The sequence below is a fragment of the Pseudonaja textilis genome, chromosome 5 (assembly GCF_049901715.1).
Source record: "Pseudonaja textilis isolate UNSWEBS1 chromosome 5, rPseTex1.2, whole genome shotgun sequence".
Classification (NCBI taxonomy): domain Eukaryota; kingdom Metazoa; phylum Chordata; class Lepidosauria; order Squamata; family Elapidae; genus Pseudonaja; species Pseudonaja textilis.
The window spans coordinates 58,597,812-58,623,000 of NC_141994.1; the positions used below are offsets into that span (position 1 = coordinate 58,597,812).

Sequence of the window (25,189 nt, forward strand, 5' to 3'; positions counted from 1 at the left end):
ATACTGATCAAAATATCTGTTAAGTAGGACTGCAGGAGGTAAATAAGCTCTCTTGCCTTAAAGCAAGGAAACCCATTCAGATGCGGATAGAGGGCAATATAACAATTGTCTTCTCCCGGTAAACAAACCAAAGCCAGCAATTATCTTTGTTAGCATCAGAAAGCCATAACTTGGGCCTTTGTCCATTCAGTTGGGTTTGCAAACTGCAGGTGACTGACCACTCTTGCCTTTCCCAAATGAATGGGGAGGTATTAAATATAAAGTTATAAAGTATTAAGATAGATATAAATGTAACACTAATACGAAGAAAATGGCCAACTTTAATACATGCTCAGTCACTCAAGCCCTCATCATCTCACTCTTGGACTGTTTCAATGTGGTCTACACGGGGCTTCTTTTGAAAAACATTTTGGAAGCTACAACTACTGCAGAGTGAGACATTGAGAGCAGTTCTTGGGGTCCCTTTGGGAACAACTTGCCTCTAAATAGCAGCTGCAGGGAATAAGTGTGGGAGAAGGAATGTCTACTATTCTGGCTTGTGATCTCTCTACTGGCCATTGTGAAAAACAAATGCTAGGCTTAGGTGGACCTTGGCTCAATCCATCGGGATTATTTTTATTATTTTATGTGAGGTGGGCTACAAAAAAAGTAGTAGTAAAATGGCAGTAGCAATTCAAAACTGAATCCGACAAAGAAAGTGAAACATTGATAGAATATGTGTAGCTGAGGGGTCCTTAGTGGTCCTTGAGCTTGGTGGTTTTCTTGCAGGCGCTTCATTACCAAACTAGGTAACGTCATCAGGACTGATGACAGTTTGTAATAAGCAGTTGCAAGAAAACTACCAAGTAAAGGACCACTAAGGACTCCACAAAGTGAAAAATGCACAAAACAAGAAACCATATTGTTAAGATATTTGAAGTGGAGAAGCAGCAGCTTTTTTTTTTCAAGGCATGTTTACTTCTTTTCTGCAAATAATTTTTCTCAGAGAAATAAATGCTTTGGGTATCTTTGCACGCCATATGAACATTTGTAAGTAAGGTGGCCTCTTTTCAGGGGTGGGCTTCAATAATTTTAGCAAGGGGTTCTCTGCTCAGTGGGCGTGGCCATGGTGGGTGTGGCCTAGTCGGCCTCCTGCACCATGGTGGGAAGGCGGTTTTGCCCTTCCCGGGCTCTGGAGGCTTTCCTTGAGCCTCCAACAGGGTGAAAACGGCCTCCCCAAGCTCCAAAGTCTCTCTGGAAGCTCAAACGGGCCCATTTCTGGCCTTCCCGAACTACTGGGAGACCCGTTTTTCATCCTCCCCGAGCCTCCATGCGCACCCTGTACTTACCTGCATCCGAAATGGACTGTGTGGGGACTCCTGGGAGGGAAGGAGTGGGGAGGGGTGGTCAGCACCAGCCAGGATTTGGGGGTCTCCAAGCTGCATAAAATCTTGGCTAGGGGCTCTCCCGAACCCCTGCGGACCCCCAGCAGTGCACCCATGCCTCTCCTTACAAAGAATCTTTTGAATCTTCCATGTTACCTGCATGAGCTGCTGCTTCAGTTTCTGCATTTCAGAGATGTTCAGCTCACTGAAGAGATCAGAGACCGGGTGCAACGATTCTCCTTTCCTGACGCTGGGCGTCCGAAAATCCCCATTCAGCTTCATGTGAGGTCCATGAATGTGTCCATTCATCTTGTCATCATTATTAGGTTCATTCCCATCTTCTCCAAACTTTAATCCATCTACTGAGATATTAATGTGATTATTGTACATGCTATCATTTAAATTGATATACTGAGACAGTTCCTTCCTCAGATTGTTCTTCTGCTCCCTTTCATTCTTTAATGTTTCCAAGGCTTCTTCTAGCTGATGTTCTGCAATCTCCTTCAACCGAATGGCGTCTTCTAGCTGACTATTAAGCAACACCGTTTCTTCTTCAAATCGTTTTATCTCATGTTTCAAGCCTTCATATTCAACCTGAATTAAATAAAATAAAGAAGATTCATAATGCTAAAAGTTGGATTTATACACAATCTGCCATTTGCCGCTTCTCTTCAAATAAACACCTGTAAATAAGGCATTATAAAACAGGTAAGCAAAGGAGATATTACAAATTGAATAAATTTAGCCCCGTGAAATCATGCTAATTCTATCGTTATATTTTATCTCTGCTAATAGTGGTGTGGTGGCTTAGAGTTGGAGTTGTTGCCTCACATTCAGGAGGCTGTGAGTTTGATCCTAGGTAGAGACAGATATTTCTCTCTCTGGGCACACTGAGAATATATCTGCTGAATAAAACTCCGCATTGGTGACAGGAAGGTCATCCGGCCAGTAAACACTCTGCTCCATTCAGTTGCCCAGACTCCACCCTGCAGGGATTATGGGGTTGTTAAAAGAGGATGATGATTATGATGATTTTATCTCTGCTAATAATTGACAATTGTATCACCACAGAATTGCCATACATGAGCAGAGAATTAGAGAGGGTGGGGTCAACCTATTTTCCTATGCCCCAGAAAGTAAGACAAGAAATGATGGAAACTAATCAAGGAGAGAAGCAACCTAGAACTAAGGAGAAATTTCCTAACATTGAGAACAATTAACCAGTGGAACAGCTTGCCTCCAGAAGTTGTGGGTGCTTCATCACTGGAGGCTTTTAAGAAGAGACTGGACAGCCACTCATCTGGAATGGTATATGGCAGAGATCCCCAACCTTTTGGCACCAAGGATCAGTTTTGTGGAAGACAAATTTTCCATGGACTGGGGATGGAAGGTGGAGAACAAACATGCAACCTAGATCACACATGTACACAGTTTACAATACAGTTTGCACTCCTAAGAGAATGTAATGCCTGATGATCTGAGGTAAATCTGATGTGGTGATGCTAACGTTAGGGAGTAGCTGCAAATACAGATGAAAGTTCCCTCACTCGCCATCCGCCCACCCACCTCCAGCTCTTTAACACAGTTCCTAACAGCCCACGGAGTGGTACTGGTCCATGTCTTGGAGGCTGGGAAACCCCTGGCGTAGGGTCTTCTGCTAGAGCATGGGGTTGAACTAGAAGATCTCTAAGTTTCCTTCCAACTCTGTTATTCTGATACATTTTATCTCTGCTAATATGTGGTAAATCTGTTGCTAAAATTTATCTCCACTAGTATATTGTTGCAATCAAAGACGCATACACATGATTCCTGAGTCAAGCGTCTCCCGAGTCAAGAAGTTCTTTTCTCGGTCAACTGTGTTTATTCTTATACTCTAAATGTAGCAGTTTACTTATACACATACAGGTCCAATGATTGGTTTACCCCAGGGGTAGCAGCCTAGTAACGATGCAGTAATTGGCTAATACAAGTAAGCTTCTTAAGCATGCAGGTGGGTTATGTCAAGCATATAGTTGAATGCGTGTTAAGTTTCCTGAGGAAAAATCTTTACTCTAAAATAGCACAGATCAGAATCTGAGGAGAAAAGCCTTTAACTTTTTAATAGAACAGAGAAAGGTCAGAATCTTCAGCCAAGATCGGGGTTCTGTATCGTTGGCAGTTACCTACATCATATGACAGTTATACACTATATTTTATCTAATAAAGCATACATTGTAAGAATAACCGAGATTTGCACCTTTCCTGCCACCAAAATGAACATTATCAAGCCCATTTCATGATGCACACTTCTCAGTACAATGAACTGACCTTTAAGTATACCCAATCACACTCAATAGGAAGAAGTTTTTTAAAAAACGAATAGTTCAAGTGCTTCTAATTGTGCTGTTCAGGCCAAAGCTTAAATTACAGGTTTTTAAAAGGACTACTGGTATATACAAAGATGCTCCTTGCATAAGAAGAGTATATTCAGGTATGGTCCCTGTAAAAAGTGCTTGCTGAGTTCCTAATCTCTTTTCTGGCATTAGGACAAATGCTCACTCTTCTTTGTTATTTGCTGCCTTGCATTTTAACTACAACACTGCCTAATTTTGACTTGGTTCTTTATAGCAGAACAGCCCTTGCTTTTGTATTCTCTGCATTTGATAAATTGATTATGTGCCATCAGGTTGTTGACAATTCTTGATAGTTTAGATTTTCTCCATTCTCTACATAGAACTTTTATTTTATTTTTACATTCTTCCCTATATGATTTATTTTATATGTTTTTTGAGACTGGCTGAGCCAAAATGAAGGAATGGAGAAGGAGGAAAGATAAAACAGTTGAAGAATGCAGATGTAACCTCGGTTAGCACCCTTCAGGGCTATTGAAGGAACTAAAGGAAACATTTGTCTAATGTGAATTGCATGGCTAGTATAAATAAACAAAAGCAGTTATTGCTTTATTTCCTTGAAAAATAAACGAAGTAAGTCCAGGACAAAGTGTGAGAATATAAGCAGTCAGAATTACCAGGGACAACAGTAACTGAGAAAAATGTAACAGATGAATAAATGATGTAAACGTTTTATATTTTAAACATATAAAAGATGAATGCACAAGGAGCTGTGGAGGTGCAGTAATTAGAATGCAGTATTGCAGGGGAATCCTCCTGATCGCCAGTAGTTCAATTCTGTCCTGTTCAAGGTTGACTCAGCCATCCAGCCTTCTGAAGTCAGTAAAATGATGAACCAGACTGTTGGAGGCAATAGGCTGACTCTGTAAACTGCTTAGAGAGGGCTGCAAAGCAGCATGGAGTGGTATATAAGTCTAAAAGTCTTTTCTTAAAGCCCTTTGGTCTACTATGTGGAAAATAAAGGTGTTATTTTCTTCTTCTTACTTCCTTTTTAGTAGTTCCTTCCTTTAGATAAGTTGCTTTCATATGAATGGTAGGTGTGCTTGTTGTATATGTTATAACTAAATATTTCAAATCACTTTAGCATGCTCTTGGCTTCTTAAATAAGGCAGCCACTGTGCCTGCTCTGACACAGCTTAAAAGTTCTTTGAAAGTTACCATAACAAAAACTGGGTTGATAGCCCTTATGCATTTCGTATTCAGAAGCATGAGCTGTGCTGAAGCCAAGACACAGAGTAATTTATTTTAGTTAAGGAATCCCCATTTTGTAAATTGGGAACAAAATGGACAAAATTTCTATTTTGAAATAGTGAACATATCCATGAAATTTGGGCAAGGGATTTAAGTTACCAAAAGAAGTTACATTTACATTATTCACTTTGTAAGAAACCGATAAAAGAGAATAGAATAGAATAGAATAGAATAGAATAGAATAGAATAGAATAGAATAGAATAGAATAGAATAGAAGAGTTGGAAGGGACCTTGGAGGTCTTCTAGTCCAACCCCCTGCTTAGGCAGGAAACCCTACACAACTTCAGACAAATGGTTATCCAACATCTTTTTTAAAACTTCCAGTGTTGGAGCATTCACAACTTCTGGAGGCAAGTTGTTCCACTGATTAATTGTTCTAACTGTCAGGAAATTTCTCCTTAGTTCTAGGTTGCTTCTCTCCTTGATTAGTTTCCACCCATTGCTTCTTGTCCTGCCTTCAGGTGCTTTGGAGAATAGCTTGACTCCCTCTTCTTTGGGGCAACCCCTGAGAAATTGGAAGACTACTATCATGTCTCCCCTAGTCCTTCTTTTCATTAGACTAGACATACCCAGTTCCTGCAACCATTCTTCATATGTTTTAGCCTCCAGTCCCCTAATCATCTTTCTTGCTCTTCTCTGCACTCTTTCTAGAGTCTCAACTTCTTTTTTACATCATGGCGACCAAAACGGAATGCAGTATTCCAAGTGTGGCCTTACCAAGGCATTATAAAATGGTATTAACACTTCACAAGATCTTGATTCAGATAGTGTTGTTTTTGCAACAACCAAATAACTTTTAAGAGATGTGTACTTGGAAGTTCAATAGGGCATTGGAACACCAAGGAAAAAAGTCGAGTCTAGAAAACAGGTCCTAAAAATCAAGTCGGCAACTAGCTGGCAGTTTTAACCACACAATCCTGCACATAGTGAAGAAATTAACCATTTGTTTCAGTTCCTTAGGCGTATGCAGCTAAATCCTAGAAAGCAGGAACTGTGGCTTAAGCAAAATTGCAACCATATGAAGAAACCAGCTTAGGAAGGGCAAAGGTAACTTAGGGAAAAGTGGGGAAACTGGGCAAAGGATAGGGAGAAAGATAAACATGGGGAAATTCACAAAGAGGGGAACTAGGCATTCCATAAAGATTGTGAATTTGTGGTCCTTGTCAGATGGGATTGCAAGGGAGGGACATGCGCTTTGGGCCGAGGTAATAAAAAGTTGCTGGAATCTATTCTTGGGTAGTCACCTGCTCTTTCAAGAAAGTATTTTACAATAAACTGTTTGCTGCTTCACTCAATGACTTTGTCGAATCTCTGAGTGGTGAGTCTGTTTCTCACAACTTCGATTTCATTTCCAGAATGGCATGATTATGCAAATAGACTAATTGTGTCATTTATCAACATAAAACAATGTAAACTAATGTCAATTATGAATTTGTTGTTTTTATTTGCACAAAGACAACTGCATAAATGACATACTTCTATATTAATGGGCATTTGAGAACAATGAACAGTCTGTCATCTCTAATTGTTACTAATATCAAGGTTTCATTGCACTCTAAGAAATGATAGTAAGTATTCTTATAATTGTTCAGAGTGCTTCAGTATACACTGAAAAACATAATTTTACTATGCCTCAATGCAACAGATTTCATATGCAATAGATCAGAATTCTCCTGTAATTTGCTTTATTGTTATTTACAAAATCAAATGATGTAATTCCCTCTGATGCCCTAGTCTCTAATTCAACTGACCTTTCTCAATAAAAGTGATCCTTTTAACCTGGCCTGTCAAATGGTCGGCCCATGGGCCAGATGTACACAGGCCACGCGCACACAGCTCCACAAAGGCAAAAAATGTCACAATATGTCATGTGACGTGATCAAGTTTGATACCCATGCTTTAACCTATCAATGAATTATAACAAAATTTCTTTTGTTCTTTTCTACTTTGAAATCACTTTAAAGATACTTTAAATATTGTTTTCTGATTTATTTGAGTTAAAAAGTAGTACTTATACTTGGTGACTATGCTAATGTCATATAATATTGAACTATATTGGTGTTGTAGTGAGATGCCTTTAGAATTATGCTTTGTACAATTCAATGTACTGTCTCCATCAATTGCTAGTAAATAATGTTTTACATATTAAGTATGATTTTTAAGGGTCAACAAAGTGCCAGAAAGTTTTGGGTTCAGATCTAAGTGGGTCCCAAATAAACATGCTGGACAGCTGCTCGAAGAAAAGGGTAGTTTTATTCAGATATGTCAGTTGAAGTGTTTGCCCTGAGGACGTGTGACTTCTGATAGTGAGGAAATGTTTTCTCTCACCCTGCAGATTACCTTAATCTGGGGTCTGGGATTTGAGTTAGGGGGTTCTGGCATTTGGGAGCAGTACTGTGATTAAGCAATTTCCCTACATTGAGAAGATTTTGCTTCATGATTTTTGATTCGCAGGTTGGCTTCCTGGGGAGAGGCACTTTGTCAGTTTTAGCCTACATAGGATGAAAGGGCTTTAAGTGAGGTTTTTGTAAGTTTGTATGTGGGCTTGTTAGAAGAAGGTTTATGAGAAGCTTTCACTTGTGAAATGATGGCAAGGGGGTGAGCCAAATGGCACTTGGGTATTTTTGTCCTACCATAGTTACTGAATGCTAGAAATTTTCCTGAAACAACATCTCTGTTGTAATAGGATACATAACTCATTTGAGAATTTGGCATTACTACTTTTAAAATCTTTGATTGAAAATTCCACCTCTGCTCACCTGATTCTGCTTCAGTGTGGAAACCAACTTTTGCAAAGTAATGTTTTCTTCTTCAAGTTCAGTGTAATCCTGAAGAAGCCGTGCCTCCCTGAATTTATACTCTCGGATTTCATCTTTCATCCTAATTCTCTGCAGCTCTGCCATTTCGTTGTTCTGAAAAACAGAAAACAATTCGACATATTAGCTTTTCACTACCATTCAAGAAACAAAGAAAAAAACAAGAAGAGACACAATCAAAATCTGTTGGAAATATATAATCAAAATACCATTTCCATTGCTACTATTTATTATATCACTGAATAAAATCAACACACACGGGAAAAGAGCTGTAAGATTGATTTTTCCCTTGAACACATATATGTAGTCATGGCATGAATAATTGTTGATTTCCTGTAACAATTTGGTAGCAAATTTCAAGTTTTTGTGGGTATGCCTATAAGACAAACAGGTCCCTAATTTTTTTTCGGCAACGTTTTTGAAAATGGTTTGTCCTTCCTATGGCTGAAAGGAAGGTCTCCAGCTGGCTTTCTACCAGAGGTGGTATTCAGCAGGTTCTGATCAGTACTGGAGAACCGGTAGTGGAAATTTTGAGTAGTTCGGAGAACCGGCAAATACCACCTCTGACTGGCCCTGCCCCCATCTATTCTCTGCCTCCCAAGTTCCAACTGATCGGCTGGGTTCTTCTTTTGTTACCCTGCATAGGAGGATGGAGCTGGAAACCAGGTTTAGTGGGGTGGGGAGGGAATGGGGATTTTGCAGTATTCTTCCCCTGCCATGCCCACCAAGCCATGCCCACAGAACTGGCAGTAAAAAGTTTTGAATCCCACCACTGCTCTCTAGATTTCATGTTCTCCTGGTTTCTAACCTGGTGCTTAATCAATACAGATAGTCCTTGACTTACAATTATTCATTTAGGGACCATTCAAAATTACAAGAAGCACTGAAAAAAGTGACTGATGACCATTTTTCAACTTACAACCATTGCAGCATCCTATGATCCCATGATCAAAATTGAGACGTTTAGCAACCGGTTCATATTTATGATGGTTGCACGGGTCATGTGAACCACTTTTGCAACCTTCTGACAAGCAAAGTCAGCAGGGAAGCCAGATTCTCTTTACATCTGCCTTCCTAACTTAACAACTGGAGCAATTGTGATGAGAAAGGTTGTAAAATGGGGCAAAATTCACTTAACAAAGGTCTCACTTAGCAACAGACATTTGCGGGCTCAACTGTGGTCGTACATTCAAGGACTAGCTGTACACCAAAACTGCACAAAAAAATTGTAGCCATATCATTTCCACTTGACCTTCTCGACTACATGAAGTGATAAGAGTTGCAGCTTTTGGCAGGCTATCTCTTCCAGTGAATAAATATTGACCTATCTTTTAGAGTTATTATAAGCAATGCTACTTCAATCAAACAAAACGTGTTCTATAAATTGAATTACCGTGATTATTAATTGGCTTATCTTCTGTAAAGTAAAAATACACTTTTAATTTTTCCTCCCTATCGGGGATTTTTGCTTGTTGGATACCCTGGGTTGTTCCCAATGGGTAAAGTTCCCTGGAAGGAGAACCTGGAAGGCAAGGGAAGTGCAACAGGGCTCGCCTTTGGCTGGAATGTCCTACCTATTGGCAGCCCCCATTCTCCCCTCCAGGTGTGGAAGAAAAATGCTTCTGAAGCAGTATGGAAAATTCCTAATAAAGAATGTACACATTTAGCAGAAATCCCCTGACCCCATGCTTTGCTTCTTATAAAAATATTGCATAAAACCACGAAACTGCTGAATTAAGGAACTGGAACTAACCACGTTACTGTAAACAAGGATGGACATGAAAAATAACAGATGGTGTAAGATAACTGAGTAATCAAAAATGTACTTCTCATTTCCTCTATATTTCCTTTATAGAAATGTATACATTATTCTCCTTTTTTGGTAAAATGTAACACAAGGAACGCCCCGGCCTGGTCTGAGGTCATGATACATATAAAAGCAATGTCTCAGGAAAAGCCGGGGGTTCAGAATTAGCCATGCTAATGCTCTGAACCTTGTGCACAAATAAAACCTGTATTCTCCAACCTTTCGTGTTCCTGTGTCCTGATTTGGAAGCAAGAATTTCTGCAACACTTCAATTCAACACTGTTTGATTGACTTATTGGCCAGCAGTTGTTCTGGATAGTTTCCAAAAAGGGATACAAAGGCATAACCTTTTATGCATAATAAGGAAGGAAATTGCACTTGGCTGAGATGGCAAACGTTCATCAACTCAGCAATTCAACAAGATATCCTTTCATCTGATCATGAAATGGTTGACTTTTCCCTCCATTCCGCTTTCCTTGAATGTCTTGTCCAAGCCTGCATAACATAACATAACAGCCAATCTCATTGTACACATGTTGTACTCAATAAAGGTAATAATATGGGGCTGCTGCATTTTTTTTCCTTGACAACTTAGCAAATATAGGCAGAAACATATCTGATACCTGTACAATTAGTACAGGGCCCCCACAAGGCTGTGTGCTTTCTCCACTTCTCTTCTCCCTATATACCAATGACTGCATCTCAAATGATCCATCTGTTAAAATACTGAAGTTTGCTGATGACACAACAGTGATTGGTCTCATTCAATACAACGATGAATCTGCATACAGACAGGAGGTTATACAACTTGCCTCATGGTGTAAGGGAACAATCTGAAACTGAACACACTCAAAACCATAGAAATGGTGGTAGACTTTAGAAAAAAACCCTCCCATACTACCACCTCTTACAATACTAGACAACACAGTATCAACAGTAGAGACCTTAAAATTTCTAGGTTCTACTATATCACATGACCTAAAATGGACACTTAACATAAAAAAACATCATCAAAAAAGCACAACAAAGAATGTTCTTTCTGTGCCAACTCAGAAAGCTCAAACTGCCCAAGGAGCTACTGATACAGAGAGGAATTATTGAGTCTATCATCTGCACATTTATAATTGTCTGATTTGGTTCTGCAACCCAACAGGACAGACACAGACTTCAGAGGATAATTAGGACTGCAGAAAAAACAATTACTACCAACCTGCCTTCAATCAAGGACCTGTATGCTGCACGAGTCAAAAAGAGGGCTGTGAAAATATTTACAGACCCCTCACGTCCCGGACAGAAACTGTTTCAACTCCTACCCTCAAGATGACACTATAGAGCACTGCACACCAGAACAACTATACACAAGAACAGTTTTTTCCCAAAAGCCATCACTCTGCTAAACAAATAATTCCCTCAACACTGTTCAACTATTACAAAGTCTGCACTACTATTACTATTAATCTTCTCATCACTCCTTATCACCCATCCCCTCCCACTTGTGACTATATGATTGTAACTTTGTCCCTTGTATCCTTATGATTTATATTGACTGTTTTCTAGTATGATTTGATTGCTTATTGTACCCTACGACTATCATTAAGTGTCATCCCTTATGATTCTCGACTCTTGACAAATGTATCTTTTCTTTTATGTATACTGAGAGTATTTACACCAAGACAAATTCAATCACACTTGGCCAATGAAGTATTCTGTTCTGTTCTGTTCTGTTCTATTCTGATCTACTCTACTCTACTCTACTCTACTCTACTCTACTCTACTCTACTCTACTCTACTCTACTCTACTCTACTCTAACCTAATCTAACCTAACCTAACCTAATCTAATCTAATCTATACTATTCTATAAATTGCCCCTCTTTTGGTAAATGAACCATGGAAAGATATTGTCAACATGACTACTCTAAGCTATTGGGAATCAGTTTGGTCTAGTGGTCAAGGCCCTGGACCAAACTCCAGGCTAGAAACCTGGAGATTGTGAATTCTAGTCCTGCCTTAGGCATGAAAGCCAGCTGGATGATCTTGGGACAGTCACTTCCACTCGACCCACCCCGTCTCACAGGGTTGTTGTTGTGGGGAAAATAAGAGAAGGAAGAAATATTATGTGTTTTTGCTGCCTTGAATTACTTATAAAAGTAATATAAATAAATAAAACACAGGAATGAATCAATAAGATTGGTCCCTTTGCTGTATGTCTCCAAAGTTATAAAATGTCTCAAAGAAACATTGAAACTTGATCTGAAGAATCTGATAGACGTTCTTCGCTGATGGAAAAAATGAATGAATGAATGAGCAAAAAGATTGGAAGGGTGGCTCTTCTTGACCACTTCATTGGACCAGAAATATCCAAATACCATTGCATTATTTATCTGCAAATGTTCTGCAATAAAAATATGATGCTGGTGGCTGCCTCTGTTGAAAGGAAATCCAGGTTGTTCCAAGTTGGAACAACAAAAATAATGCAGAACATTGGCATTGTTTGAAGCAGAGATGAAGTTTATGTCCGACAGAAAGGGAGAGTATCAGATCACAAATTGGACGTGGCCACCCTAAATCCTTGCCACACAAGCTAATCATACCAAACACACACACACCAAAACTTGTTTTTGTTCTCTGAAGTTGCATAGAAAGATCCCACTTGTTAGGAATGCTTAAAAAGTATAATTGACCAGTTCTCCAAAAGGGGGCATTCTAGATCAGGTAATCTCTATGGTCAGTTACCCTGCTGTGCTTTATTTTTTTGCTAATTTCCCTCTCTATTGACTGGCATTATAAAGAACAATGGCAATTTCATAAAAGAAAGGAGATTTTGTTTATTAATAGGCAGAATCTCTGGCCATTTTATCTGAATGAGCTACCTCCTTTGGCCAATCTATCAACCTCTTTGTCAAGTTTGTTACCTTTTGTTGCTTTTGTATACTTTCTCAACTTTCCCCCTGGAAATGAGTGTGAGTCACAGCTTGCCTGAGAAACAACAGAAACTGAATAACAGGGAAGGTTTTTTTTTTTCCCCACACCTCCATAGTTAACTATCTGCACAGCAGCAGGCTAAAACATAGCAAGATATTCCAAACATTTATTCAAGAGAAATCAAATATAATGGAAAGAAAAACTGTTTTGTTTTTGTTATGCAAAAAGACAAAGCAGCAAAATTTCTTGTAAATGAACCAAGACGATTCAAAGAGCTCAAAGATGAAAAAATGGAAGAATTTTCTTTTTAAGTACAGGTAGTCCTTGAGTGAGGATCACAATTGAGCCCAAAATTTATGTTTTTAAGTGAAACATTTGTTAAGTGAATTTTGCCCCATTTTACAACATTTTCCTGCCACAGTTAAATGAATCACTATAATTGTGAAGTGGTTGGTTGTTAAGTGAATCCAAATTTCTGACTTTGCTTGTCACAAGGTCACAAAAGATGATCACATGACCCCAGGACATTGCAACTGTCATGAGTATGAATCAGATGCCAAATGAACTGTTATAAGTCAAGGACTACTTGTGTCACCTAACTAATGTGATTCTGCAACTTCAAGGAAAAGATCACCTAATCTTTAACATCAGAGGTGGTATTCAGCAGCTTTTCACCAGTTCTAAAGAACCGGTAGCGGAAATTTTGAGTAGTTTGGAGAATTAGGCAAACACCACCTCTGACTGGCCCCGCCCCCATCCATTCGCTGCCTCCTGAGTCCCAGCTGATAGGCTGGGTCTTCTTTTGTTGCTTTGCACAGGAGAATGGAGCTGGAAAGCAGGTTAGTGGGGTGGGGAGGGAGTGGGGATTTTGCAGTATTCTTCCCCTGCCATGCCCACCAAGCCACCCCACCAAGCCACACCATGCCCACCAAGCCACGTCCATAGAACCAGTAGTAAAAAATTTTGATCCCACCACTGTTTAACATGTATAATTCAGTAAAAGCATTTAATATAAAATTACATATTTTCAAGAGACAACTGAAGAAAGGAGAAGCAGGTCACTCTGGTCCTTGGCTTTAGCCAAGTCATCAAGCACTTAAGCTAGATGGGGATTGTTCTAGTCATTAATATGACTAGCTGTGCTTGCAAGTTAAATACAGGGACAATAGCCCGGTAAAGAACTATATGCTGTGGAACAAGAAGTGAGAGGATCAAGAATGTATGAGTGCCGAATAAACATGGACCAAATACTTCTCATCCCAATGGGGTTGGCCTGCCCAACCCGTGCCCGCAGAAGAAGCATACTGCAGCCCCCTTCAGCCTGAGTGTTCTGGATGGGACATCTCCATGGGGGCTTTCTCTCTCTGTGGAACATCATCATCTTCATTTAATGGCCCCATAGTCCCTTACGGGATGGAGTCTGGGCCACTGAATGGAGTTAGCAGAGTGTTTTAATGGCTGGATATCCTTCCTGTTGCCAGTGCGGAGTTTTGTTCACCAGTGATATTCTCAGTATACCCAGAGAGAGAAATATCTCCCTCTACCTCGGATCAAACACAGAGCCTCCTGATTGTGAGGCGAAAGCTCCACCTCTAGGCTACCACACCACTCCTCTGTGGAACATCATCCCTGTGGAAATAATGTTGGTCCTCACTTTGACCCTCTTTTTAAAGGCTCCAAAGACATGGTTCTGCCAACAGCCTGGGCACGCCAGGGAGATACAAAACCATCAAGTGGTTGGTTTGATTGTTGTTGCCAGAAAGGGATTATTGGCTTTTGTATTGGGATTTTATCTTTGTAAGCCACCTGGAGTTACCATGAATGAGTTGGGCGGCCCTATAAATTTTCTGAATAAATAAATGTGTAGCATTTCCTTTTTCAGTACTGTGTCTGCCTCAGGAATGCATACATGCACGCACATATTATTAAATATGTCTAGAGAGTCATTCTATGTCTAGAGAGTCAGTTCCATAGATGGCAGCAAGAGAGAAAAAAAACCCTATATTTTATTTACCTCACGTGCAACACGGCCATCAGTTATTTTAGAATACTAAACTAATACTTTAGCTTTTATTTTACTGATTTAAAGAACAACTTCTCACCCAATGTAGAGAGAGCATTTTTTTAAAGTACCGAAATGAATGCCAAGGCATTCATTTTGAATTATTTAAAAAAAAAAATCAATACTGTACATGGACAACCCGGAAGACACGTTTCCACAAGAAATCAAAATAAACCTTGTGGAATGTATCTGCATTTGGTATGTAGCAAGATATTGACTGTGCATGCTGCTGAAAACAATGAATTATTATGAAGTGTGAGGGCCAAAAAAGTTAATACATAATTTAATCTAAGAAATAATCATTTAAAAGCTTGTATTTTGCAACTGAGACTACAATGAATCATTGTCAAAAGTGAGACCTAGTTTTCTAAGAAGTAGTTCATGATTTATTTGGTCAATTGGCAACTCAAACTGGCTGGGGATGTTTTGATTATAGTTATGTTCTTGAAGGCTCAGTATATATATATATTTTAAAAGCAGACTGCTCACTCTAGATAGAGAATTCTCTTTGTCTAAGTATTATTTAATGCATTTGTTCTTGCTTCTGTTGTAGTTCTTGCTTCTGTTGTAATTGGGTCTTCATTTTGAGAAATAGCCTGAGGCTTCCATCATCAAACAGGCTGAATAGTGGAGTTGTACTATCAAGCTGCAAATTTGATGTGGGTCAAAGAATGGATAACATTAAGAAAGACCAGATTGTTGACATTAGAAGGTCATGATTTGCTGTTGGGTTGGCATGCCTTTTTATGGTATAAGGGAACTAAAACACTGGGTTACTTTAGAAGACATTATATATGGGAGTCTTTGTGGTTAAATTGGGAGAAGATCAAAAGACAATGTTATTTGAAAATTCCAGTTTGGTTATCGACCATTGAAGCATTTTCCTATCCTATAATTTATAAGAAGGAACAAACAGGGGAAATATTGGATGAAAAGGGTGAACTTAAATCAATGCAAAATCTAGAGGAACAAGGTATAAAGATGAATTGGTTTTCATATGCGCAAATACATTCAAGGTATGATGAAGATTCTAAAACAGAAGGATTCTATGATAAACTGACTGATCTAGATAAGATTTTGACAGGTACTGATGAAAAGGTGATTAAAAAACTATACGGTTACTTACTGGGAATTAAACTAGAAGAAGAACAAGTTAAAGAAACTATGATTGCTTGGGGGAAGAATTTTGGATATAGGATTAATTTAGAGAAATGGCAAAAATTGTGGTCTCAAAATTATAAAATGACAATGTCAATAGCTTATAAAGAAAATTTGTATAAGATGTTTTACAGGTGGCACTTTTCTCCAACAAGAATAGCAAGAATGTTCAAGAATAAATCTGAAAAATGCTGGAAATGTCATCAGATACCTGGCTCATATTACCATATGTGGCGGACTTGTGAGGACGCTAGAATATACTGGACTAAAATTCGCATGTGGTTGGAAAAAATGACAAAGAAACACATAGATTTGAAACCAGATATCTTTTTATTGGGAATCTTACCTGATACATACAGTAAAGACTTGAAATATCTGGTTGTAAATGTATTAACAGCGGCTAGGATTGTATTTGCTAAAACTTGGAAAAATGAGAAAATACCATTGCAAGAAGAAATTATTAAGAAAATATTGGAATGTGCTGAGATGAGTAGATTGACATTTGAAATTGGAGAGCAAGAGGATAAACAATTCTATAAAATTTGGGACCTTTTCTATCAATGGTTGGATGATAAAATACAATAATAGAATACTTAGAATTTTAGATAATAAGGAATATATATAAAGATATTTTTTCTTTTCTTTGTTATTTGATATCATATCTATAAAATGTTTTTAGGATAGATTTGGTATGACTATATGATTTGTTATAAAATAAACTACGTAAATTATAGTTATCTCGTAAAGTATGAATGAATAAAATTATAGTCAAATGATTGTTTAATAGTGATACTAGGATATATAATTTTTGATTGATAATATGAGTTATTATGTAACGTAACTGTAATAGAGACTACGAAATGAATGCACAAAAACTGGTAAACCAACCGACACACTGTTTGTATATATTTATGAAAGAAAGCTGCTGTTTTTATGTTTTGTTTGTTTTGTTTGTTTTTAAAAACTAATAAAATTGTTTTAAAAAAAACAAAAAAAAAACAGGCTAAATAGTCAAGACCTTCTTGATGATCCAAATTCTGTCAAGGATCTTGGAGTACTCATCTTAAATGACCTAAGTGCTAGAGCCCACTGTAACTACATAGCCAAAAAAGACGTTAAGAGTTGTTAACCTAATCTTACGTAGCTTTTTCTCTGGTAATATTACACTAACAACTAGAGCATACAAAACATTTGCTAAACCAATACTTGAATACAGCTCATCAGTCTGGAACCTGCATTACGTATCTGATATTAACACAGTTGAGAAAGTCCAGAAATATTTCACAAGAAGAGTTCTCCACTCCTCTACTCATTGCAGAATACCTTATGCCACCAGATTCGAAATTCTAGACCTAGAAAACTAGAACTACGCCGCCTTAGGTCCGATCTAAGTATACTATATAAAAATAATACATTGCAATTTCCTACCAGTCAATGAATACTTCAGCTTCAACCATAACAACACAAGAGCAAACAACAGATACAAACTCAAGGTTAATCGCACCAAACTTGATTGCAGGAAATACAACTTCAGCAACAGAGTGGTCAATGTCTGGAATACTCTACCTGACTGTGGGTTTTTTTCCCCAAACCCCAAAAACTTTAACCTTAGACTGTCTACTATGGACCTCACCCTTTTCCTAAGAGGTCTGTAGGGGCATGCACAAGCGCACCAATGTGCCTACCGTCCCTGTCCTATTGTTTCGTTTATTTTTTTTATTTTTCTTATATGTATCCATGTATTCATAACTATGTTTTTACTTATACCTATTATCTTGTAAGCAATTGACAAATTAAAAAAAAAACCTCTTTTGTTTAACAAGTCCCTCCATAACTGTTCCTTCGGTGTCTGCCAAATCAGCAGGGAAGATCTTGCCAGCCATGTGTTGCTCACTTCCCATGCCTATTTTTATTATTAGTGTGTTTGCTAATGCATTATGAACATGTGGCTACCAGGCCTTATTTTTGAGTCTAGGGCTTGCAAAATCCTTTGGATCCCAGCAAGAGTTATCTGCCCATATTACTCTGCCCCACCGCCAGAACTGAAAAAGCTTCTTGGATGAGAAACATAACGTTTTTTAATATTGGGTTGTCGGTCCATCTGCATCTACAGCTTTGTCAGTTTTATTTTATTTTTATTGCTTCTTTAATCTTCTGGGTTTGCCTAGTGTTTATGTTGTTTTGTTCACTAAATTCTTGGAAACTGAACCATCAATCATCAATCCTTCTTTGTCAATATTGTGCTAATAATATAGGTTTTTCTTCTTAATTCTACAAGTTGTCCATGGTTTCCAATTTCATATATAACAATTTGTTCCCTTTATTACAATTACTGCCTTTTTTCCTTTTCTTTTCTAATTTGATATGCTATTTTTTCCTGATTTGCATACTGATGCATTTTAAGTTCTTTTGGAGTTCTTCCATTTTTACTAAGTCTAATTGCTTTTTTTTCAGTTCTCTCAGAACCTGTCACTTTGGATTAGTTTTATGAATTTGTTCTAATTCTTATTTTTTTCTTCCAACTGTAATTTATGTCTCTTATGGTCTTTCTTCTTAATGATTGTAAACTTCATAAGAATCCCTTTCATAAATGTTTTACAATATGGTTGCTTCTGACATTCCTGAAGTTGCATTTATTTTTGAAAAAATACTTCTTTACATTTTGTAATATGCCTTCTTCGAGTAACAACCTGTCACTCATCTTCTGTTTAAAGAATGCATTTTCTCCTTGAAACCATGTTATTAAAATTGGCTATGATCCAAATACGTCATTAAGAAAATCTCTACTAACTTGATCTTAAGGCTTTTTGGAGAACATTTTAAACTTAGATTTTCTAAAAGGACTTTTAGACAATTAAGCCGCTAAAATAATGTTTGCATCGTTAACATTTTGTTACAGAGTATACTATTGCATTGGTATTTTATATTGTATGTTTATTATTCTCTACTCCACCTAGAGCTCATGGACTAATGTTGTTAAATTATTAGAGTTGGGCAAAACAACAACAACAACAACAATATTAATAATAATAATAACAATACAAAACTACTGTGGGACTTCCGAATACAGAAAATTTTGGAACACAATACCTGGATATCACGATTGTGGAGAAGAAAAAAGTGTGGATTGTTGACATTGCCATACCTGGTGACAGCAGAATTAATGAGGAACAACTTGAAAAAATCACTAGATAGCAGGACTTGAAAATCGAACTGCAGGGACTCTGGCATAAACCAGTGCAGGTGGTTCCAGTGGTACTTGGCACACTGGGTGTTTTGCCTAAAGACCTAGGCAAGCACTTAAAAGCAATTGGCACTGATAAAATCACCATTGGTGAGCTGTAGAAGGCCACCTTACTGGGATCAGCTCACATAATCCGCCGATACATCATGCAATCCTAAATGCTTAGGAAATGTTTGACAAGTGATTTGTGATATGAAACCTAGCATAGTTATCTCATTTGCAGTGTACACTGTTGTTTTTTGTGAATAATAATAATAATAACAACAACGACAACGACAACAACAGCAGCAGCCTTGGGTGCAATCCCAAAACAATTGGAGCATCACTTGAACACCTTTGTCATTGAAAGATTCAGTCAATTGTAAAAAGTAGCTTTACTGGGAATAGCTTACATCCTGCAATGATATATGCAAACCATCAAACATTCACATCTGCCTAATCCAGGTCCTTGGAAAGGACTTGATAGGTGGACAAAAATGTCATTTGGCTGACTATGTGATGGACAATAATGTGTGAAGGGAAGATAAAACCCGGTAAACTTTTATGATTGGAATATTTTAAAAAAGAAAGTGAAGGCTTGATTTTTGGCTGCTCAAGAGCAAGCTATTCAAATGAATATAATCAAGACCTGAATTGAAAAAGAAAATGAAATGATTCAAAGTGTAGATTTTGCACACAAAAAAAGCAGAAGCTCTAATAGATCATACATTGTCATCAAAATGATTAACTGAACAACTGTGAAAAATATCACTTGTTAATAATGAAAAATTGGTGGGAACATATACCATAGTTGAAAAAGTAGTTGAAAATGAGCGGGTTAAAATATTTCCAAATACTAACTGATGTCTTGGTGCATAATTCAGAGGATTTAATTGTGGTTGAAAAGAAGTAATTGTGGATAATTGGTGTGGAAATATTAGGAGATAATAAAAGAAAAAAGAAAGAGTCCCTACGGATTTTACTCCACTAGACATTGCTGACTTTAGGGGCTGTGCTCATCTCTGTTTCAAAGCTATTGAACCATTGCTGTCCAACAACATTTCCATGGTCATGTAGCCAGCATGACATCAAGGAGTGCTGTTACCTTCCCACTAAAGTGGTACCTATTTATCTACTCACATTTGCATGCTTTCAAACTGCTAAGTTGACAGGAGCTGGGATGAGGATGGGAGCTTACCCCCATCATGTGATGCTCGTGTTTTGAACCCGGGCTGCCATCTTTCTAGCCGATAAGCTCAGCATCTTAATCACTGAGCCACTGTACTGCCCCCATCAGCGTGGAATAGAAGGCAAAGAATTAGAGACAAAGTATCAAGATCTGAAAATTGAAATTTATGGCACAAGCCGGCAATGATGGTCCCAGTGGTCATCAGCACACTGGGTGCCATACCAAAAAGTCTTGGATGACACTTGGAAAATCTGCATATTGGCAAAATTCCCATACAAAAGGCCACACTGCTTGTAAAGGCCTGGGGACTAGCCTAAGAATCTATTAACATATATACAAATTATAAAGGGCTTTTAAAAAGGAGTCATGAATCTGCTGCAGTTAAAACTATTCTATATTATTTATTCTATTTGTGCCCTTGATAAATGTTGCTAAGATTAGCTGTTAAGATTACATAAACATAGCCACTCACCACAAATTAAAACTGTTGGTTAAGATAATGAGATATGATCTTGCAAACCTTGAGGAATGTGGTCTTGTTATCTTACTTAAAATCTTTGCAAGTAGGCCCGTTATTAGGATATAGGAAGATAACGTGACATTTAGCTTAAACTGTGGTTAATGACATCTGGGCATGAGTCTGGAAGTGTGATAAACTTTATCATTAGCAAACTAAAAAACATATCCAGAAATGGAGAGCTTGAAAGGAACCTTTGCACATATACTATGGGCAGTAGGATTTTAGCAAGCAGTTGTGTGAGGAACCTGCTTACATGTGCCAATAAAATTATTTTATTTCAAAACAGTATAAAAGTCTGTAGCAAGCTGTATTTGGGCATATTTGATTTGGACTTTGGTTCTGAGTATGACATTTGGTTCTATGCAGAAAGGAAATGTTTAAACTTTACTTTTCTCTATCCTAAGTAAATTCATTGGCATACTGTACTGAGAAACAGAAGCAGTCTTGGGCTGGGCCAACACTTGGATTCAAACAGACCAACTGATACATTACAATATTCTCAGTTTTGCGGGGAATAATAATAATAATAATAATAGCAACAACAACAACAACAACAACAACAATAATAATGCCTATCCCAGGTAGTTGGGAAGGTCTCAATAGGTGGACAAAAATGCCAAATCTGGTCTACATCTGGCTAATTGTGCGACAAACAATTAATATTTTTTAAAAAATCAAATGAAGAATCAACGTATTTTGAAAAGAACATATGTAATATGTTGGCCTCAAGGAAGAACATGCGTGATTATAAGATAAGATTAGCAAAACAATTCAATGATGTCCATTCAGTATTATTTCTTTGATTAAAGAAGCATATAGGCAAGCTGCAATTAAAGATAAGCAGTTGCTCTTACATATCTGAAGCATTTAAAGCACTGGTCAGCTAAAAGAACCAAACACGTGCAATCTTAATCTAAAGCTTAATGGTGAGTTTGACCATTACAATGAAATAATCATACTGCTCTCTGACCTCCAAATAACCTTTGTATCCCCTTCCTGAATGGTGATAGGCCTGGCTGTTGAGAATTACTAAAAATAAACACTTGCCTAGCACACAATAATGCAATTAAATAGTTACTGTCATCTCCTTTCCATATTCTCCTTTTCTCCTAAGAATAGTAGTGCAAGTCACAGAAGAACCCATTAAATCAGAAAACCAGAGCCAAGAAGTTGTTTGCACTAATAATGAGGCTTGGGATTTTAGTCAAAAAGAGAATTAAGGTTCAGAATTAAACTCCAGGGAAACAAGTAGATAAGTAAAGGCGTTCATTATAATGGATAGCATGATTTCCATTGTATGTCTTTTTAGATTATTATTTCTCTTCAATACAGTGATATAAAGGTAACCAAAGAATAGGCAAGTTTAAATTTACGGTATATTTTCAATTTAGGAAAACTGATTTATCATTTAATTTGTAATATAAAATTATCTAAAGCCGATTGGATTGTAAAAAAAAATTACACTTAACACAATATTAAAATCAGCAGCATAGTGATAATAAAAAACATAAGTTTTATAACAATCCATTAAAAATATCAAAAAATAAACTCAGTATAGTTAGTTAGTACCCACCTCTCAACTAGAAGAATGACATATTTTGAGAAATATTTAAAGGCAGAATATTATATTTTCCTGGATGAGAAGTAGAGAAACATGTTTTTCTTAAAAGACAGAGAGCAGACTCAACCCCCCAGAAGATTTTTGTGCCCATTGAGAAAGATTGGGCCAGCCTATCTATAAAACAAAAGACCTTCAAATCCAGGGTGAAGGGATTAAGATATGACCCTCCAGGACATAATAGGATTAACCCACAAGCGGTAGAGCTCACTACATTACACTGAAGGGAATAGTAATAATAAATAAAGAAATGTAGTACAGTATATTATAGCATTAAGTAGAGTTACCCTATAGACATTTGTTATCTTGCTGTTGTAAAAAAGATTTCCTTAACCTTTCACTTGTTGTAAAACAATTATAAACCAATGCCCGCAGTCAATTACATCCCTCTCCTATTAAGACACATGATTGTCCCATCTAAATCAATCTGAATCCATCTGTTTTCCTAGATTGATACATTTCACCCCAGCATCACCCGCCTGGGAATGAAACATACTTCTCTGGGAATGTAATGTACCTCCATTTGGAGGAATCCACACCTTTGAAGTATGCTGTTAATAGCCTCCTTAAGTGGTCAATTGTGATCAATTAGATGGACAATAGTAGAAGAGATCGTGAAAGGTAAACATTGCCAGGAAAAGATCTATCTTTTGCAGGAAGATGTACATCTAAGTTAGAGCGTTTTGCAATGCACTTAAAGTATATGACTTGACTTCTAAGGATCTTAAGGGTATAAGAAGACCTTACTTTCTCTATATGCTTTGTAGCCTTCCTCTCATATCTATCTTGTGCATATGTGAGGATAGGTCTTACCCTAACCTTATTGATCAATTAAAGTTAGATTTTGTTCTTCAAAGCCTCTCTTAAGTTCATTTTTGGCACATCGTGATCTTAAGTTATAGCCAAACTTTACAGCACAATCTCCTAAGGACATTGCATCAGAGACCAAACTTCAACCAACCTTCTCAGACAACCTACGGAGCTAGCTATGACCCCTACAACAGCCAATAGAATACATGTTCTTGCACAGGAACAGGAAGTTCAAGTGCAAAGACCAAGAGAAGGTATAAAAACCCCTCATTCTCAATTCCATATGATCAGCTGCCCAGAACCACCCATGTACTTCTGCTTCATTAATAAATGGACACTTTCCAATCAGCCTCCAGCCTCCATTTTGTCTCCAGTGCCTTTCCCCCAGCTTGGAACTGAACCAGATGGATATTTCTTCCAACGTCAACTTAATGGACTGATATTCTCCTTAACAAAAGTCTTCAAAGACCAACTTGAAAACTGAAAGTGATAAGAATCAGAGAAAATTCCAGAAGACAAAGATCATCACTAAAAGTGTTATGAACTTCATACTTCATTGTATGTTATCAATGCAAGCAAGTAAAGTTACTTTCGTAAATTTTTAATTGTCACTAACTGTGAAGTTTGTTTTTTTAATCTTCTGTTCAGTCATGTTCAATTCTTGGAGACTGCCTAGATAAGTCCCTGCAGGGTTTTTGGGAAAGTTTTTCAGAAGTGGTTTGCCAATGCCTCCTTCCTAGGATTGAGAGAAAGTGACTAGCCCAAGGTCCCCCAAATGGCTATGTGCCTAAGATGGAACTAGAACTCCCTGTCTCCCAGTTTCTATCCTGATCACTTCATCATAGGTGCTCATTCAAATAATTTAGTGCCTACTTAATCAGAGTTTTCAAACTGAATATTTTGAATATAGTTTTGAAATGATAGGCAGTGACTAAACCGAGCAATAAATAGGTGTAACATTTCCTTCGCCTATCTTATAACTGACATTGTCTCAGTGGTTGGAACATCTGAAACTTAGTACGATACTGAAACTTTGTTTAAAAGACTTTTAAACAAAGTTTCAGTACTGTAGCTCAGAGTTCCCCAACATTTCTGGCTTTGTTGATCAGTGGGAGGAGGGGAAAGGGATAGCTTGCACAAGCAGTCGGCAAGAGCAGACACGGGGGGCTCCATTTGTACAAGCAGTGTGCACTTGCACCTATTACACCTGCAAATGGAGTTCACACATACAGGTTTGCCTGCTGCTTGCGGAAGTGCGAATGTGCATGCACCTTTGCATGCTCGCTGGCTGTTTCCACAGCCCAGTTGCAAACTCCTACCAGTCTCCTACCAGTCTACAGGTTGGGGGTATTTGCTGTTGCCTACTCTGGGTGTAATCAGGACACGAGGCCAGATATGCTGTGTGCAGATAAGATTATCAGAAGATAAATAAAAATCTTTATAAAATTGGTTAGGGTTATTTTATTAGGATTGAGATGTCTCTTACTTTTAAGCTCCAATAAAGTCAGTGAGTATTTTAATTGGATGATTCCTCCATCTAATTAACAAAAAATGTTGGACAATTTCTTCAACATTGCTTTTATTTGTATTTTTCCATGGTTACCAACTACTGTTTTTTCTCCTTCCACAAAAGACCCCTGGATAATGTCTTTTCACATATAAAACCATGCATAATACAGATATGTGAATAAACAGAAATTTATGTCTCATACACACGTTGGAACTCAAAATCATCAATTAACACTAAATATGGAGAGATTTGGGATGAATAAAAGAAATACTACACATGGTTAACACAGCATTAACCATGCTGCTGGTCATAAATTTAAATGGTTTTAAAAGAGAACTAGATAAATCCAAGAGGCTAGACAGTTTAATTACAGGATGCCATGTCCAAATTCATTGCAGTATGGTGTCAATACAAGCTGCCATGGAGCAAAAGAGATATATATCACTTTCTTCTCTGTATTTGTAACATTCCTAAAAAATATAGTTACCCTGCGTGTAACTTGAAATGTTGTATTTTGTTGACAAGACCAGAGGAATTCTTATAATCT

The 25,189-nt window shown here is 37.6% G+C and overlaps 1 protein-coding gene across 6 annotated transcripts in view; it reads right to left on the reverse strand.

Annotated features, from left to right (window-relative positions):
• The window catches only part of BICD1 (BICD cargo adaptor 1), a 131,879-nt gene that overhangs the window by 62,022 nt on the left and 44,668 nt on the right, over nt 1-25,189 (reverse strand). For all 6 annotated transcript variants that reach the window (XM_087935022.1, XM_087935020.1, XM_087935021.1 and 3 more), the window contains exons 3-4: nt 7,766-7,918; nt 1,521-1,958 (exon numbers count right to left, since the gene is read on the reverse strand). In XM_087935022.1, coding sequence (XP_087791148.1) covers nt 1,521-1,958; nt 7,766-7,918 — 591 coding nt within the window. The remainder of the gene's footprint in view (nt 1-1,520; nt 1,959-7,765; nt 7,919-25,189) is intronic.